This window comes from Sander lucioperca, chromosome 16, assembly GCF_008315115.2.
Source record: "Sander lucioperca isolate FBNREF2018 chromosome 16, SLUC_FBN_1.2, whole genome shotgun sequence".
Classification (NCBI taxonomy): Eukaryota; Metazoa; Chordata; class Actinopteri; order Perciformes; family Percidae; genus Sander; species Sander lucioperca.
The window spans coordinates 3,540,784-3,556,614 of NC_050188.1; the positions used below are offsets into that span (position 1 = coordinate 3,540,784).

The 15,831-nt window shown below is 40.7% G+C and overlaps 1 protein-coding gene across 4 annotated transcripts; it reads right to left on the bottom strand.

Moving 5' to 3' along the window:
• Nucleotides 1–12,410, bottom strand: txlna (taxilin alpha). Of its 4 annotated transcripts, none has more exons than XM_035993057.1 (12): nucleotides 12,192–12,410; nucleotides 11,333–11,476; nucleotides 11,218–11,281; nucleotides 8,998–9,255; nucleotides 8,714–8,805; nucleotides 3,812–3,982; nucleotides 3,263–3,457; nucleotides 2,212–2,331; nucleotides 2,019–2,093; nucleotides 1,815–1,907; nucleotides 1,626–1,721; nucleotides 1–1,092 (listed from the first exon to the last, which is right to left on the bottom strand). In XM_035993057.1, exons 1-12 carry the CDS (start codon nucleotides 12,243–12,245, stop codon nucleotides 769–771), a joined length of 1,686 nt encoding a protein of 561 aa, XP_035848950.1. In that variant the 5' UTR covers nucleotides 12,246–12,410; the 3' UTR covers nucleotides 1–768. The 4 variants fall into 4 exon arrangements, with proteins under 4 accessions (XP_035848950.1, XP_035848951.1, XP_031142974.1 ...); XM_035993058.1 differs by having other exon boundaries at nucleotides 12,133–12,215; XM_031287114.2 differs by having other exon boundaries at nucleotides 11,218–11,476.
• Between the last annotated feature and the right edge of the window lie 3,421 nt (nucleotides 12,411–15,831).

The following is a 15,831-nucleotide window of genomic DNA, read 5'->3' on the forward strand; positions in this document are numbered from 1 at the left end:
CACACGCACACACACACACACACAACCTGCTTGGCTTGTGTCATCCCAAGCAGCACTGTTACTTATCTTGCCAAGCAGTTCTGTGTTTTTGATGCCATTCAAAAAGGGAATGTGTAGTAAAGCAGCACAACACAGAGCAGTCTGTGCATTTACATGCACACTAGTAATTACATTAGTACAGACTGTTTGGTCGTCTTAGTCAAGTTAAGGTTTAGGTTGAATTATTCTGACATGTATAGCCCTCAAGTCTGATTTCTTCCTATGTTTTGATTCAGGGCAGGTTTTGGACTGAAAGCCATGTTTCTATACAAATAGCAGCATGTGCAAAACGTTTTTGGAGTGTCACCAGAAATGGGCTAATTTTACACTAATAAATGAAATGATGTATTAACTTGAAACTCTGTGTTGCTAATAATAATATATTTCCTGTAGCCGGCCTGTGGAAATGAACGCGACCAATAAATGAATCATGAACATCAGATTACTGAGGGAAATTAGGTTATTGTAAAGCATGTAAATGCTTGAATCAAACTATTACCTTAATGTAGTTATTAACCATAACTGGGTTATGGTGTGCATGTAAATGAACTGACAGATGAGGCACAGTCTTCTCACTACCTTTATAAAGCCTGCAGAGCATGCTGGGAGGACACAAGTTGACCTTGCTATCTAAATCAGCTTCATCCGGCAGAGGAGTAGTGGCTTGCAGGCTGGTGGCTTATCGTTAGGTGGCTGGAGGGGAAAGAGGAGACTGTGAGCAGCGTCGCTTCATTCCTGTGCAGCGACGGACAGAGCCTTTGCCTCTTCTAGTAGGGCGTCTGTGTCCAGTTGTGGGTCACAGTGGCAGGACTGGGAGCAGGGGGCGGTGTCCGGGACCAGGTGGCTGCTGGGCTCCAGTAAAGAGTCTGTAGGTGGAGGAGAGGGGGAGTCGGTCACTTGGTCGGAGGCCCCTGCCGTAACACCGTCCCGACCGCTGAGGTTCTGAACCTTCTTGTTGAGCTCGTTGCGTTCCACTTTTAGTGCCCGCCGCAGCTTCTCGAGCCGCTGGACTTTACCCTGAAGTGCCTCAAACTCGCGGTCCCGCGTAGATTTCTGTAGACAACACATAAAATGATGCAAATGTCAAGCCTTTTTTATTTCATTTATTTTTTCAATTATCCGCACTGACAATTTGGGATACCAACTAAACTGACTATAAACATGTGAGAACTTTTTCAATCACGTTTCCATCCTTTTTATTAGGCCAATCACATATAATTTGCTATTTCACTTCATTACACAGCACATGAATCCATATTGTACGGATAATTGCGAACTTGAGGATAGCTCAAATGCAGTTCTATCAAAATCACCGCCTATTTATTTTCAAGTGAAATGCTTACAGACTGTTAATGTTACTTTATTTGTCTTAAAATATCAAATATGCACAAACATCTGACTGGAGATTTGCGTGATCCATTTTTAAAATTTCAGCTCTCATCAACTCACATAATGTCACCTCCATGACATTCCTAATGCTGGTAGACCAGAATCAAAGTGCCCCAAAATATTCTAAACTGACCAGTTGTATTCAGGGTAAAGCATGTTTGGTCAGATGATGACAATAAAACAAAAAGCTGCTTTACCTCTTCTGCCATCTCCAGAAGAGCCTTGTTGCTGCTCTCCCACCTGGACCGATACATGGCCGTCTCCTTCTCCAGCTTCTTGATCTTTTTAGTCATCTGTAACACAAAGGAAACGAGACAAGGGGTAAATACAATTCCTCCTCCTCCTCCTCTTCATCTTACACCCATACAGTGAGACAGACACCTCACCTTCTCCATCTCCTGTTTGAATGTGGTGAAGACCTCATTGCTCTTGGACAAAGTGGTCTGAAACTCTTCAAACTTCTCTGTGTAGAGGGACAGCTGGGAAAACAACACAACGAGGTTGATCATATTAGGACGCAAAACACTTTCAAGGAAAGGTCAATCCCAGTCGAGCCATAAAAAGGTGAAGAGTAAAGACTGATGGGAAACCTGCTGTTTGAGGTGAACTTCCTGCTGCTTCATCAGCTCACACATCCTTTGAGACTCCACAGCTTCTTTCAGCAGCTGAGGGGAAAAGGACAAATAATTCTAACATTTCTGTAGAAAAACTGGACGAAACACAATGCTCGCGTTTGTGCTTTCTTGTGTTTTGTAAATGAGGGCATGTTGGGTGGATACTTACAAAGTGTTTCTCGCGGTCGTGGCGTTCCTCCGACTCCTTCAGCAGCTCCTGAGCCTGTTGCAGCTTGGCGTCCACCAGCTGTTGCTGCAGGTCTTTGTGCTTCACCACTTTGTCTATGTGCTGGTGGCAGAGAAAATGTGGGAAACTGACATGATTGGGAGTACAAAGACATTCCACTAGCATTTTGAAATTTAAGAGAACTTGCATGCTGCATAGGGCTGGGACGGTTACCGCATTACCGCGGTCATGTGACGCCTACCGCGGGTCTGAGCTCGTCACCGTCATCACCGCAAAAAAACAAAACAAAAGCTGCCGTGTTTACCATTGCACATTAGCCTAGCAGCTAGCAGAGTTTCCTTCTGTTTATAGCTTTATCCCGATAAAACCGCATGGTTGAATTTCAGCCTGCATGCACGTTTCGTAGCCTAAAACAGACAGCTTCTATCGGTAGAGAGAGCAACAAGTTAGCCGAGTTGCCCTCTCTGTTCAGCTGCTAGACGGGCTGCACTCTGCATTGTCGGCAAACTATTTTATTTATATTTTACTTTATTGACAAAAGAGCTTTCTGAACTGTCTGTGGAATGGATCAACGGAGAGGAGAGAAAGCAGCGCAGCCCTAAATGACAGAAAAACCCAGTAAAGACTCACCTTGAGCTGAAATGTAAACACTATGCTGCAATCTTTTTATACAGTCTATTCATTATTATAGGCATTATTGACAACAGATGAAGCCACCGTGTCTTGAGAAGTTCTAGCTTGTTGTTTTATTCACTTTTAACTCACTTTACATCAACTTTGCGATCTCTTTTTCCTCTCTCTTTTCCTCACAGCGGCACTCATACGCTACTCTCTGTTACCGCTTGCTCTCCTTGCGCGACCACACGGGCACTGACGTCACTCACTTAAGGCACCCTGCCATTCTGGCTCTAACTTACGCTACTCTCGATACGCTGCTTCTTCACCGCGGTGAGAAAAAAACTATACCGTCACAGCCCTAATACTGCACGTAAAAGATGCAGTTGCTGGGGGGAAAAAAAGTGCGCACACACACCTCTTCTCGTAGTTTGTACTGTTCATAGAGCTTCTTTAGTTTCTCAGCCAGCTCTGTGTTCTCTTGTCGGAGACTGGCATTCCTCTCGTTGTGCTGCTCCATCTGTGCCTGGATGTCGTTCAGGGTCACCTGGAAATGGGAGGTCACTTCCTTCCTTTTGTCTTCCTCCAGACGCGTTCTTTGAATCCCCTCCTCCTGCAGACAGTGAAGTGGAAGATGTATAATGTGGGCAAGAGGATCGTTGATGTTGTGCTCACTTCCGGGCCAATAATTCACAGCAAGATATTTTTAGTCCGCTTGTAACGGACCTCCAAAAACTACAGTTTGGTAAGCATCAGTCCAAAACCAACTTATTTAAAAAAACTTGGAGCAAATACATCTCATTAAGGCAGCTAATCTGAGGAGTCTGGGACCCAAGACTACATTTAAATAAACGGGATAAATATACAGAAGCTGGACCTTACAGAGGCTATGGTTGCAAGAAGTCATTTATTGCATAAATGCAGCAGTTAGGGGTCTATATTCATGATATTGGTGCTGTTTTCGTACCTTGAGTGTGCGGTTGTGTCTCTGTAGCTCCCTGCAGAGACTCTCGAGCTTGCTGCGAGCCAGGATGGCCTTGCTGTGTTCGTTCCTAAGGTTGTCTTTCTCCTGGACCACCTGGTTCTGCTTCTTCTGCAGCACTCGCATCTGCTTCTGGGTGTTACGGTGCTCTTCCAGCTGTCACAAACACACAAATACATTTCGAGGTGTTCCACTGTCAAAACAAGACAGGACTTATATTGGTCTTTGTTGTAAAAACAGGATTCCGCACAAAGTTAAGCCGTTCTCCCATATGAAGTTGCCCTTTCACACATGCAGCACACAACAGGAGATTGTCCGTTTTAGGCGCATTTTCACCTACTGGGAAAAACTCTGTTGGGTTTAGGCAAGGGGGGGGGGGGGGGGGCGGCGCCCAGTAGAGTGTGCAGGAGGCAGGACATGACACAGAATACACTGCGTTACGTAGCCGGTTCTTAATTTGGTCATAAACAACTATTTTTCTTCTTCATTTCGGCGGTTTATTATTTTCTTAGTTTATTATTTCAGGACAATGCACATTTGATGAACATATACAGAAGTACAGTTCCAGATTATAGGATTAGATTATATTAAAGGCTAATTTCCATCTGTAGTCCATTACAATAAAAAGAACAATAAATACACAGCAGCAACATTTGCTATATCAAACTAGGTAAAGCAGGACAAAAGAGAAGAAAAACAGGATAACACATTAATAGATGTTAAAACAGAAAAAAAACTAAACAATTCATTAGTATGTGTTAAAACGGAGACACGATTCACCAATACGCTCTACTGGGCTGATACGGTACAGCATGCAGTCAGAGGTGATTGCACGTTTGATTAACTCTGAGCCACACCTTTACCTGGCTCTTAAAGGTGGCCAGAGTGGGACATTCCCTTATAGTTCGGGGTAGTGTGTTCCATAATGCACTACCTTTAATAGATAGTGCATTATGGCTAAAAGAGGTTGTTTTTTAAAAGGAACCTCACAGTCCTTGTTTACAACAGCTCTAGTAATCCAAGTCTGTCTGTATTTAATAAACTCTTGAAGTGGTGGTGGCCCCAAGCCATGTAGTACTTTATAAATTAAGCATATTGAGGAAAATTTACAGAAATTATCAAAACTTAATAAGTTGTATTTTTCTAAGATCTTGCAACGATGATAAGAATAAGGTTTTTTATCTAGAGTTTTGAGTGCCTTTTTATACAAAAGCTCAATTGGTTTTAGGATAGTAGAACCCGTCATAGACCAGCTGGTGATGCAATAGTTCATGTGTGAAAATATCATCGAGTGAAGGAACATCAGAGCAGCTGCATCTGACAGAGATCCTCTAATTTGCTTAAAATGATTGAATTTAATTCTTTTGGATATCATTTTAACATGATTTTTAAAAGAGAGTTTGGAGTCTATAATCACCCCCAAATATTTAAACTCATTAACAACTTCCAACTCCTCTGTGCCTAAAAACACCCCCGATCGAGATGGTGTAATAGTATAAGGTTGCTTCGACAAATATAAACAAACAGTCTTTTTTGCATTTAAAATAAGACAAGATCTATTGAGCCATGTTTGTATATGTGTAAGAGCTGTTGAAAGGATGCGTGCTGCCTCCTCAGGATTTTTTGCTTTTGTAAAAATTACAGCATCGTCGGCGTAAAGCTGGACATCAACATGTAAACAGTATTTAGGTAAATCATTAATATATAATGAAAATAAAATGGGCCCCAGTATGGACCCTTGAGGGACTCCTACTGGACAACCCATATAAGCAGAACTAACCCCGCCCACCACAGTACATTGCTCTCTATGAGACAGGTACGAATGAAACCAATTAATAGCTTGAACCGAAAAATCTAAATGGGACAATTTAGATAGCAGGACGTTGTGATTGACGGTATCAAAAGCTCTTTTTAAATCTAGGAATACGGCACCAACACATCCATTTTTATCTAAGTAACTGTGACGGGGCGCATGGCTGCCGTCACGCTAGCGATGCGCTACCTATTTTTCTCTCAGAGACTGAATGTAAATGTTGCCTGTATAGGTTTATTTAGCGTGTTCATATGTTCTGTTAATTACCACACACTGTTGTCAAATAATCTGTAAACCTAGTCATTTATCAAATTCCTGTTATCCTGTAGCTTTCTTGTGTACACATTTAACATTTAACATCTAATACTGCAGTGATTTAAATGCTATAGCAACATCCATCAATACATTATTTTCTATTGTTTAAAACCCTACAGTTTATTTCACAAACATGTTCAGTTACAATAATCATACAACACTTGTTCCTTTGTTAACTAGTGTCGTTTATTGAGTTTAAAAGCTAACAGAGGGTAACATGATTTGTCTTACCAGCATGTGCTCTCTTTGTTCTAAAGGAAAGTTTGCTGCAATCCTCGGGTTTAAATGGGTCTATGACTTCCGGGGTAACAGGAAGTTAACCGGCATTTTAAGTATTACATTTTGTAGCCATCAAGATGTCTTGGGGCTTTGTCTAATTTGAATGTGAATCATATAAATGATATGCTGTAAATGTCTAGCTTCGTAGATATATTAATTTTGGCTGTATGTAGCCGTTTCTGTCTATTCACCTGAGACACCCCTGCATTGTATTGTGTTGGTATGTTCCAATTTGAGGGGTGGGGCTTCAGGCTATATAGAGTGGCAGTAGTATTTGCTCAGGGAGGAGCTGTTGGAACACCTGAGGGAGTAGGATGTAAGTTTGTTGCATATCCTCAGAGTGATGACTTGAGTTAAGGTCTAATTAGTGAACAGTTGAATATTTATATTATCTTATTGTTTTGACTCCCAAGTCAATTTGTTATTTCCTTGAAAGTATATATTTTTCTGTTTTCTTTAATTGTTTTGTTAATTTTTATTTCACGATTTGCCTCATTTGGCCTTAATTGGGGTAAACAATAAAAATCCCATCTTGTCAACTTCATCTTCGACTCATCCTGAGTGTTTACACCTGCTCACGACTACTCATCTACACGGTCATCTGTCACGGTGGTGTCCCTCACTGACAGAAGTTCCCAAATCTCATCATCTTTTCAGTTAGACATTTTCTTTGCCGTCTTTGTGTAAACCAACCTTCTTCTTCTTCACCCTTCGGATGTTTGTTTTCTTTCGGTTTTGCACGAACCACATGAAACGCCATCAACACGCCTGCTCGCTAGCTGTGTATTTTCACACTTTGGGTTCAATTGGACATTAAACGCACTGTGCACTAGGGAGCTGTCTGGGTAAAGACAGTTTGATGTCCAATTCATGTAAACATTTATCATTCATCACAATTAATGTAAAACTTCACTCAAATGTGGCACGGTAGCTTAGTGGTTAGCACTGCTGCCTCACAGCAAGAAGCACGGCAGAGCTCGATCCACGGTCTGGGCAGAGCTCGATCCACGGTCTGGGCAGAGCTCGATCCACGGTCTGGGCAGAGCTCGATCCACGGTCTGGGCAGGGCCGTCTGTGTGGAGTTTGCATCTTCTCCCCGTGTTTGCATGGGTTTTCTTTCGGGGTCTCCGGTGTCCTCCCACCATAACAGACTAGGTAACTAGGACTACAGCTGGACAACATTGGCACATTCACAGAACTGTTAATTAATGTGCATTGTCCTAATAAATAAATACTGGCATACTGTCAGTAGGAAAACATTAATTGCACTCGTGTCAGTGATGCTGCCTGAAAGCTGTGGGGAGAAGGACTCGCCTTTCTCTGTCTTTGTTCTGTTTTTGTTTCGTTCCATTCATTGACATTCGGGTTATGCTGTCGTAATTTAAACGTTTGTTTCCACGGACAGACCCGATTGCAGCTGAACAAGGTTGGCATACAGTTTGAAACAAATTATTGTCCACTGAGCTTGACTAAACCCGGCTAAGCTAAGTCGACTAGCATGCTACAGCTGATAGACAACAACTAGCGCAATGCTAAAACTTTCCGGGTAAAACTCGCTCTCCAAAATATGTGGCATACCGATCCGAACGTCCTTTAGCGAAACGATTGGACAAATGCACGTACCATTTCAGCCCTAGTAGTAAACTGCTGTGTTTTCTAATAAGCTCTTTGTAATGTGACATATAGGAGAAAATTGCCCTAAATTGTCATCCTTTAAAATGTGACTACAGCACATGCATACATGATGCTGAAACATATCAGTCCGGCAGTTGACTGATATGTTGAATGACATTTTGGAGGCTTTTCTTCTTTTCTTCTACCTTCAGCCTATAACAACACTGCAGACCAAGCGTCATCTATCTGCTCTCTGACATACTGACACATCACACACAGCTTTCTCAAGTTCACACACATCCCAAAAAATTGTTTGTACATGCACAAACATAAGCAGTCAATATAAAAAACTTCCTACAGCATACACAGCCCCAGTAGATAAAGAGGCCTTCATCAGTGCTGCAAAATGATACACAATACCCTCGCATGGATTGAGGTCATAAGACAAAGCTCTGCATTGCACCACTGTGTCAAAAATTGCTGCATCACCTTGTTTGCATAAAAATGCCCATTGGCCCACTCTGTGTCCTAACTGAGAACTAACTTGTGGATTACTGATAAAATAGACAAATAGACTGCCAAGCTGGCTGAATAAAATAAGAAAGCCACAGGGATGTCTGTGAGTAATACAGATAATAATTTTCCTTAATTACTTATTTTGATAAAAAATATAAAACTGATTTGTATGGACTGGATTAAAATGGTACACACTGATGAAAAAGATGTAACACTCAGAGCAGAGGGGAAATAAATTCCTTTATATCCACACTAGAACGGTTTTAAAGTCAATTTAGAAAAAGATCAAGTGTAGTGCTAAAGGCTAGACTTTAGAATAAAAAGGAATGCCATTTGTGGGAAACACTTACCAGTTCAGCATACTTCCTACAGAGGCCTGTAAGCTTTTCCTCCGGGGTGCTCAGTGTGTTCAGAGTCTGCATTAGAAGAGTGATCTCTTTGCCTGCATAAACCAGAAACACAGAGACAGGACAAAATCAGACAGCCTGTTTGGAAAACAGAATAGAACTAGTAATTAGTCTTTTGAGCAAACAAGTCTCTAAACTTAACCGTTTAAAAAGATGCCATGCTTTTCTAGTTAGTTTTTGTATCTGTATTAAGCATCACCTACTACACAGTGTATGGTTCTCCTTACCCAGACCCTTCACTTTCTTCTTATCCTGAGTCTTCTTCTGCTCTTTCTCCACTCCGTTGCCAGCTCCATTGACTTTGCCCTCTGGCTTGCCGTCCTCCCTCTCATTGGCCAGGCCATTGAGCTCTGGGCTATGCGACTGGCCATTGGGCACGGTGCTGGCGTTGTCTGAAATGGTTTCCCGACAATAGATGCTGAGGATGTCCTCCAGCTGCCGGCTCAGCGCCTCAGCCATGTCACGAGAAAGTGCTGCCTCTGCAACTAGACACAGCGAATGGGGGGGGGGGGCAACGAAGACATTTTTTATGACTTTTTGGACTCAGACTTGGCAAAAAGTTGACACAACAACACACTCTGTTTTATAGCACGGCAACCCACAATTGTCAAAATGGATTTACACTAAATGTTTAGATGTCTGTTTTCTTGTCACAATTATTATACCATGTGCTGTTACTATCGGTTGTCCTAAGAATTTGTCAAACCATTCAGAAATGACAAGTGGCTAATAAAACACAATGTGATATTAACAAATTTAAATACTCAACTTCATTTTTTTTTTTTTTTTTTTTTTTTAAGCATTAGCACAAACCTAATTTACAATTGTCTTTGCTTAGCTAAATGCATCCCTAGTGAGAAATGTGAGCCAATTATTAAGGATTCAATATTAGAAAAAGCATGACCTCCTTTCAGTATACGCAGTCTTTCTTGCAACTATGAGATCTGTAGTGAGATACACCTGATGGATTGTGGGTAATTTTAGCTTCCGTTTTTGGTGTTAGCCATGCTGCTGTAAAGACATGCTGTTGGGCTAATAAATGGTTAATATTCCGTCGTAGTCCGGGTTATCGTTGTTATATCCAGTAACATGAAACGGTGAAGTTCTACACAGGTACATATTAATAAGCATTAGGGCTGGATGACTAATCGAAAAATAATCGTAACCGAAATTCAGAGCCTATAACCGACGTAATTTTACCAAGTCGGTTATTTCGGTCTTTTAAGCCTATTAATATTTCCGCGGCCGCCCACTGTGTGTTAATGTACTTTCCCCTTAAAACATATTACGGCCGCCACGTGTGTAGCCACGCGACTCCGTCCCGTCCAGTCTGCGACCATAGGTGCTTTCCGTTCGGATAGTACTTGTACTTTTTAGAGGAAAAGTACACTTCTAAGCAATTCTAAGAACTACTCTCCCCCAAAATCTTTTTTTCCGTTTGCATTCCCACTGGCCAAGTGGCCATAGGGACTGGTAGGAGGGGTAAAGGAGTGACGCAAGCACGGCAACGGTCTTTATAGCATCGTCACTAGACCGTAGCGCCACATACAACAACAAATGATGCTAATACTTGTGCACTTTTCCTATATTAAATGCATGTCCATTCTCGTAGTAATTCACGTAATGTTTTGCTCAACACAGACGGGGCTTTATTATACTCGGAACAGACCCCGCCTCTGCGTGCAGCGCTGTGGAAGTGTGTGTGTGTGTGTGTGTGTGTGAGACGGCCGGCGAGCCGCAGGACACGCTTGTGGAGTTTAACTCCGAAAAGACAGTTAACCACAGGTTCCCGTTAATCTTATGATGGACATTTATTATTTATTTTCTTTATTTACATTTTTTTTTTTTTTTTTTACATTAAAACTTAAATTACTTTTTTATAAGACGTTTTTATTTCATTGTAAAATCTACTGTTGTAGATTTCAGTTCAGTTGTTTGAAATATTTAATAAATAAGCATTAATTGCTATCTGTGTGTTGTTTCCTTATTTTAGAATCACAAAGATAGGATTATGCACTCTTTCATTAGAAAAAATAACCGTGAACATATTTACAGTATAAGAATTTTTTTTTTTAAATAATCGTTCAATAATCGTAATCGAGGTAACTTGTTTGATTAATCGTGATTATGATTTTAGCCAAAATCGTCCAGCCCTAATAAGCATCACATTAAAATGTGGGATTTGGTGTACAGTGTTTGATATGCAATTGTGCAAGACCCTTAGGCTCTGATATCAATCATTGTTGTTATTAAATGGTGATCTATTTTGTCTATTGTTACAAAATATCCATTATAGAATTGCAAATCAATGTACCCTTTTAGGATTTGCCAAACAGTGACAGGCAGGCAACAGACTCCCTACGGACCATGTTCTAAATGGTTCTCATGCAACAGAGGCAGTCCTGTCAACAACATACAATTTACCTTGTAAATAATTCAACCTTTACCTTCACTTCCCGCCTCCTCGCCTTGTGGAGACGTGTCTGTCTGTGGAGACGTGTCTGTCTGTGGAGACGTGTCTGTCTGTGGAGACGTGTCTGTCTGTGGTGGTGTGTCTGTCTGTGTCTGTGGTTCAGACTCCTTGGGGCTGTTGCTGTCTTTTACAGCTGCAGGTGACTCCATCCCTGCTGCTGTAACATTAGGTGGAGCATATTCACCGCCCAGGGTGGCTGACTCGTCCGTGTCTTGTTTTTTCATCTCTGGTATCTGTTACAAGAAGAAAAACCTGTGATACTTGTCTCAATGGCAATGACACCAAGGTACACTTTACACACAAGCTATTTCAATAGTTTAACACCATAAACACGTGCTTTTCTTTTCTATGCCCAATACTGGCTCAACTGTAAGAAAACACAAAAAATAACAACTGAATCTGCGGGGAGGAATTTTTAATGTTGGTATTAGCAACGGACCGGTTTTGACATACTAAAATGTAATAGCTAAAGATAAACACTGCTGTAAATATATTGATTCTGGTAATAACTATGTGTAGTAAATCATTTGTATAGAAACCTTTAACCGCCAGGCATTCTGTAACACCTTTCTGCAAGGTTAGTTAGCTAGTTAGTTGCTTAGCTAGTTAACCTTTTCGTTACAAAAGTGTACACCAAGTGTAACGTTACATACGTTAATAATACTAGTTATAGCTTGGCATGTGTACTTACAAATGTCATGGCAAATTTTAGCTACATTTCCTATCAAGTGTGCCCTGTCCTAGCTTTCGTTTTACCACTTGCTATCGAGCTTTCACATTGCGTTAGCTAGCACCGGCTAACGCTCGCTAGCCGCCAGATGCGGCTAAATTAGCTTGCACGACTATCTACCAGTTAGCAGACGTTGGCTCATGTATACAGGAGAAAAACCTTTAGAACACAGGGAGACTATCGTGTACTTTTCTCTCTGATATTAGGGAATTGTTTACCTCAAGGAGGAAATGGTTAATGCGTCTGTGAACAGCAGGCTTCCTCGACAGCATGAGCCAGAAATAGGAGACTTCCGGTCATAACTTTGGCTTCTTCTTTTTCCTAGTTTTTAACGGCGGTTTACATCCCAACTTGATGCTTTGTCGCCATCTACAGAACATCTTTGAAAATCCAAACCTGCGTGGCTCATGGATGTATCGTAATAGTAAAGTGGTCTAGCAGGCTGATTGGTGAGCCACAGCTCAACGTGGATACGTTGTACACAAAACAGTTACAGCGCATAACTAGTTCAATTTTAAACGACAGTTCCCATCCATTGCACACAGACTTTCAGCTTCTCCCCTCTGGGCGTAGGTTTACAAGCTATAAACCTAGGTGTAGAACAAAAAGACACAACAACTTTGTTTTCTCCCTGCAGCCATTACACTGAGGAATAGAGCTTAGATCGGCCCAAAAAATCAAGCCCGAACCTACCCGAGCCCGAGCACGTTGTGTCCGAGCCCGGCCCGGCCCGAAACATTAACTGTAATTATGAGCCCGAGCCCGATTTAAACCCGACAATTTTTTAATACGTGGGCCGTTATAACTGACGTTCTCAACTACAATTCAGAGTTGTTTGAACTGCAGAAATCTGTTTAGAATAATACAACAAGGACTAAGCATGTAAACTGCGCTGTTTGTTTAGAATGGAACGGATCGCAAGTGGATCCGAGTGAAGAAACGTAAAACAATGATGAACAACATATTGCTGTCACTGCCCACGACTTGTTTAAACTACTTCCATACCTCCGACTTTCCTCCACACTTGCTCAAAGTTAATTCTCCTGTTTTTCTTTTTTTCTTTACATCTTCAAGCTCCCGGTGTGATGCGTGCGAGAGGAGGAGACTCCGCGCATGACACGTGCTGCATTTTGTAACTGCAGCCTAACTTTTGTACACATTTGTTACTTTTATATAGCCTATATATATATATATATATATATATATTTATAATATTTCTGATTATGGCATAGCTATCTCCCCACCCAAATAGGATAATAAGGTAATGGATAAAAAATAAATAAAAAATTGCTTGATCAAGGGTCCGGCCCAGGCGCGGTCCGGCCCGGCCCCGGCCCGGCCCGAGGATGTGGCGGAAAATAACGGCCCGAGCCCGACCCGAGGTCCGGTCGGGCTCGGGTCGGGCTCGGGCTTGGGCCGAGAATCTAAACTCTACTGAGGAATAAGTCATAGCTATACTTTGCACAGGTGTTTATTTATTATTGTTGCTTTTATTAATATTTAGTTCACATCAATATTTAAGTATAATCTGGACCAGTAAGAACTTTTTAAATTTAAATTTTTGCTATTTCTTAATTTCCACTGTCTTAAGTTGAATGATGTGTGATATGTGCCTCTTTGTTTTTATGTGTGTATGAAGACTCTACTTCAAACAAAATCTACCTCTGGGTACATATAAGGTAACTTGAACTTGAACTTGGTGTATATGATATCTCTATGGGTGTGGTGGGTCAGTAACATGAATGACAATGCACTTTTTAATGTCAGCATCAACATGTATAATCTACAAAACGTTACTGTCTTGGATAAAATAAATTATATTAATGCCTTTCAAAAAATCTACTTCTTAAACTATTTCATACATATTGCATATTGACAGCTAGTCTCGATTGAGTCACATTTTCACAACAATAAGGCAACATTTCAAGTTTTATTCGTATTGACTTGATACTAGAATGCGGAGGGAACTAAATGTTCCACTTACAGCTCTTTCTTTTTCTCCCTCAAACTTTTTAGAGGCTGATTTGAAACAAGGACGATCTATGAAATGGGTTAAATGGAGGTTGCCGCATAGAAAATTTGAAAAAGACATTCAATGCAGATTGCTTGTGGAAATGGATGTACCAAACCCAACGTGCAGCATTTATAATCTCATAAAATGTGGAACATTTCTCCCATGAAATTAGAATAAACTTGAGTAATATACTGGCCGTCTAAAAGGTCTAACTTCACTTTCTGGCATGTTGCTATTTGAGCTTTAAATTAGGACGTGTCCTTTAAAATGTAATGTAATATGGGAAAAAAATATTTCACATTAGGTCAGACATTATAGACAATGGACAAGTGTGCTTGTTTTGTATATACAAAAACCTTCCCTTCCACCAAGGAGGTTCCCTCTTGATAAAAAGACATGGATTTGCTAGTCAGTCCAATGCTGTATTTATAACGTTATATTGTAAAACATAACATTCCTTCACATTGCATGCCAGTGATGAAATAACAAACATTTGCATTAAAGGGTTGCAACATAACTTTATTTGTTTTGTACAGCTTTTCCACTGAACAATTTTAAATTCAATATATTTTTCCTTTACACTTTTTAATATTGTTGCCGTTTGCTGTATGCATTTTTTCCGTGTTCATGTTTGTGTGTCATGTTCAGTTGAAGTGTATAAGTTTCTCGTCACTCATTCATACCGTCGGTAAAGTCAAGTCAAGTCACAGTTAAAGATGGGTCATTTTGAGCAAATGAAAAATCATAAACAAGGATAGAGAAAATAAATACATGTAAAAGAAATGAGAGGACCAGAGCAGAGAATACATCAGGACTGGTCAGTGATGGCATATGAAAAGTACTTTACAAACATGTAGCATTGTAAACATTTGTAGCATAGACAACATAACTTGACCAAGCCAAAGCATGGCTTTAGATTTTGATATAGACATGAACAGCTTCTAGGACGGAAGACAAGTCAGATTTGAGATATTTAGTGATGTCTGTTCACTCCCCTATAGATAACAGGGTTCCTGATCATGCAGCCTGACAAGGACAAACTTTTACTCTAAACACATTCATCCAAAAATATAGCCCAGAGTATCCTGATCAGGAAAAAAGATCAAGAAAAGCAGAAAAGGCTCGTCTCTCCACCTCCTATTGTATTTTATTTTTTTCCTGTGACATGTTCTAATGAGGCCTTTTCTCCACTTCTCAGAAGTGATTAGAATTGCATCTGAATCCCTGTCAATGTATCAGAACATACATAGTTTTAACTTATAATGCTTTTTAATGTAAATCACTGCACAATTTCTGAATCCCAGATTTTATCTTAGAAAAAAAAAGTCAAGTAGTTGCCTCGTGTTAGCTCCACCCAGTGGAAGGAGTGTCACCTTTGAGAGCAGTTTGTAGGTGGATCGTTGCCTCTGGGGTGCCTGATTTTGGACAATATTTATTGCAGTCTTCAGCAGATTTTTTTTTAACTCCCTAAACAGTACTTAAACTTGAGGGAAAAAAATAAAACAGAGAGGGACTGAGCTATTGCAGCTTCTAATGAAAAGAAGCAAGGTGTAAATGGCCTGAAGCAATCTCTCAGTCATACTGACTGGGTCAACAAAAGCCAATTACATAAATTGAATATTGAAAACACAGACATCAAGTAAATCATTTCAACCAGCCTTCAGGATGACACAACTTTGGTAAACTATGACAATACGGTTAGTACCTGCAATTGTCTGCTATGATAGTCGCTTAAGTTTCCACAATTTGCATCATGTGCCACATCAAAGTACTACAATATTTCTATCAGCGCAGTTTCTCCTTGCCATAAAAGGGGCTGGCTACAGGCCGTGACCTCAAGAAAG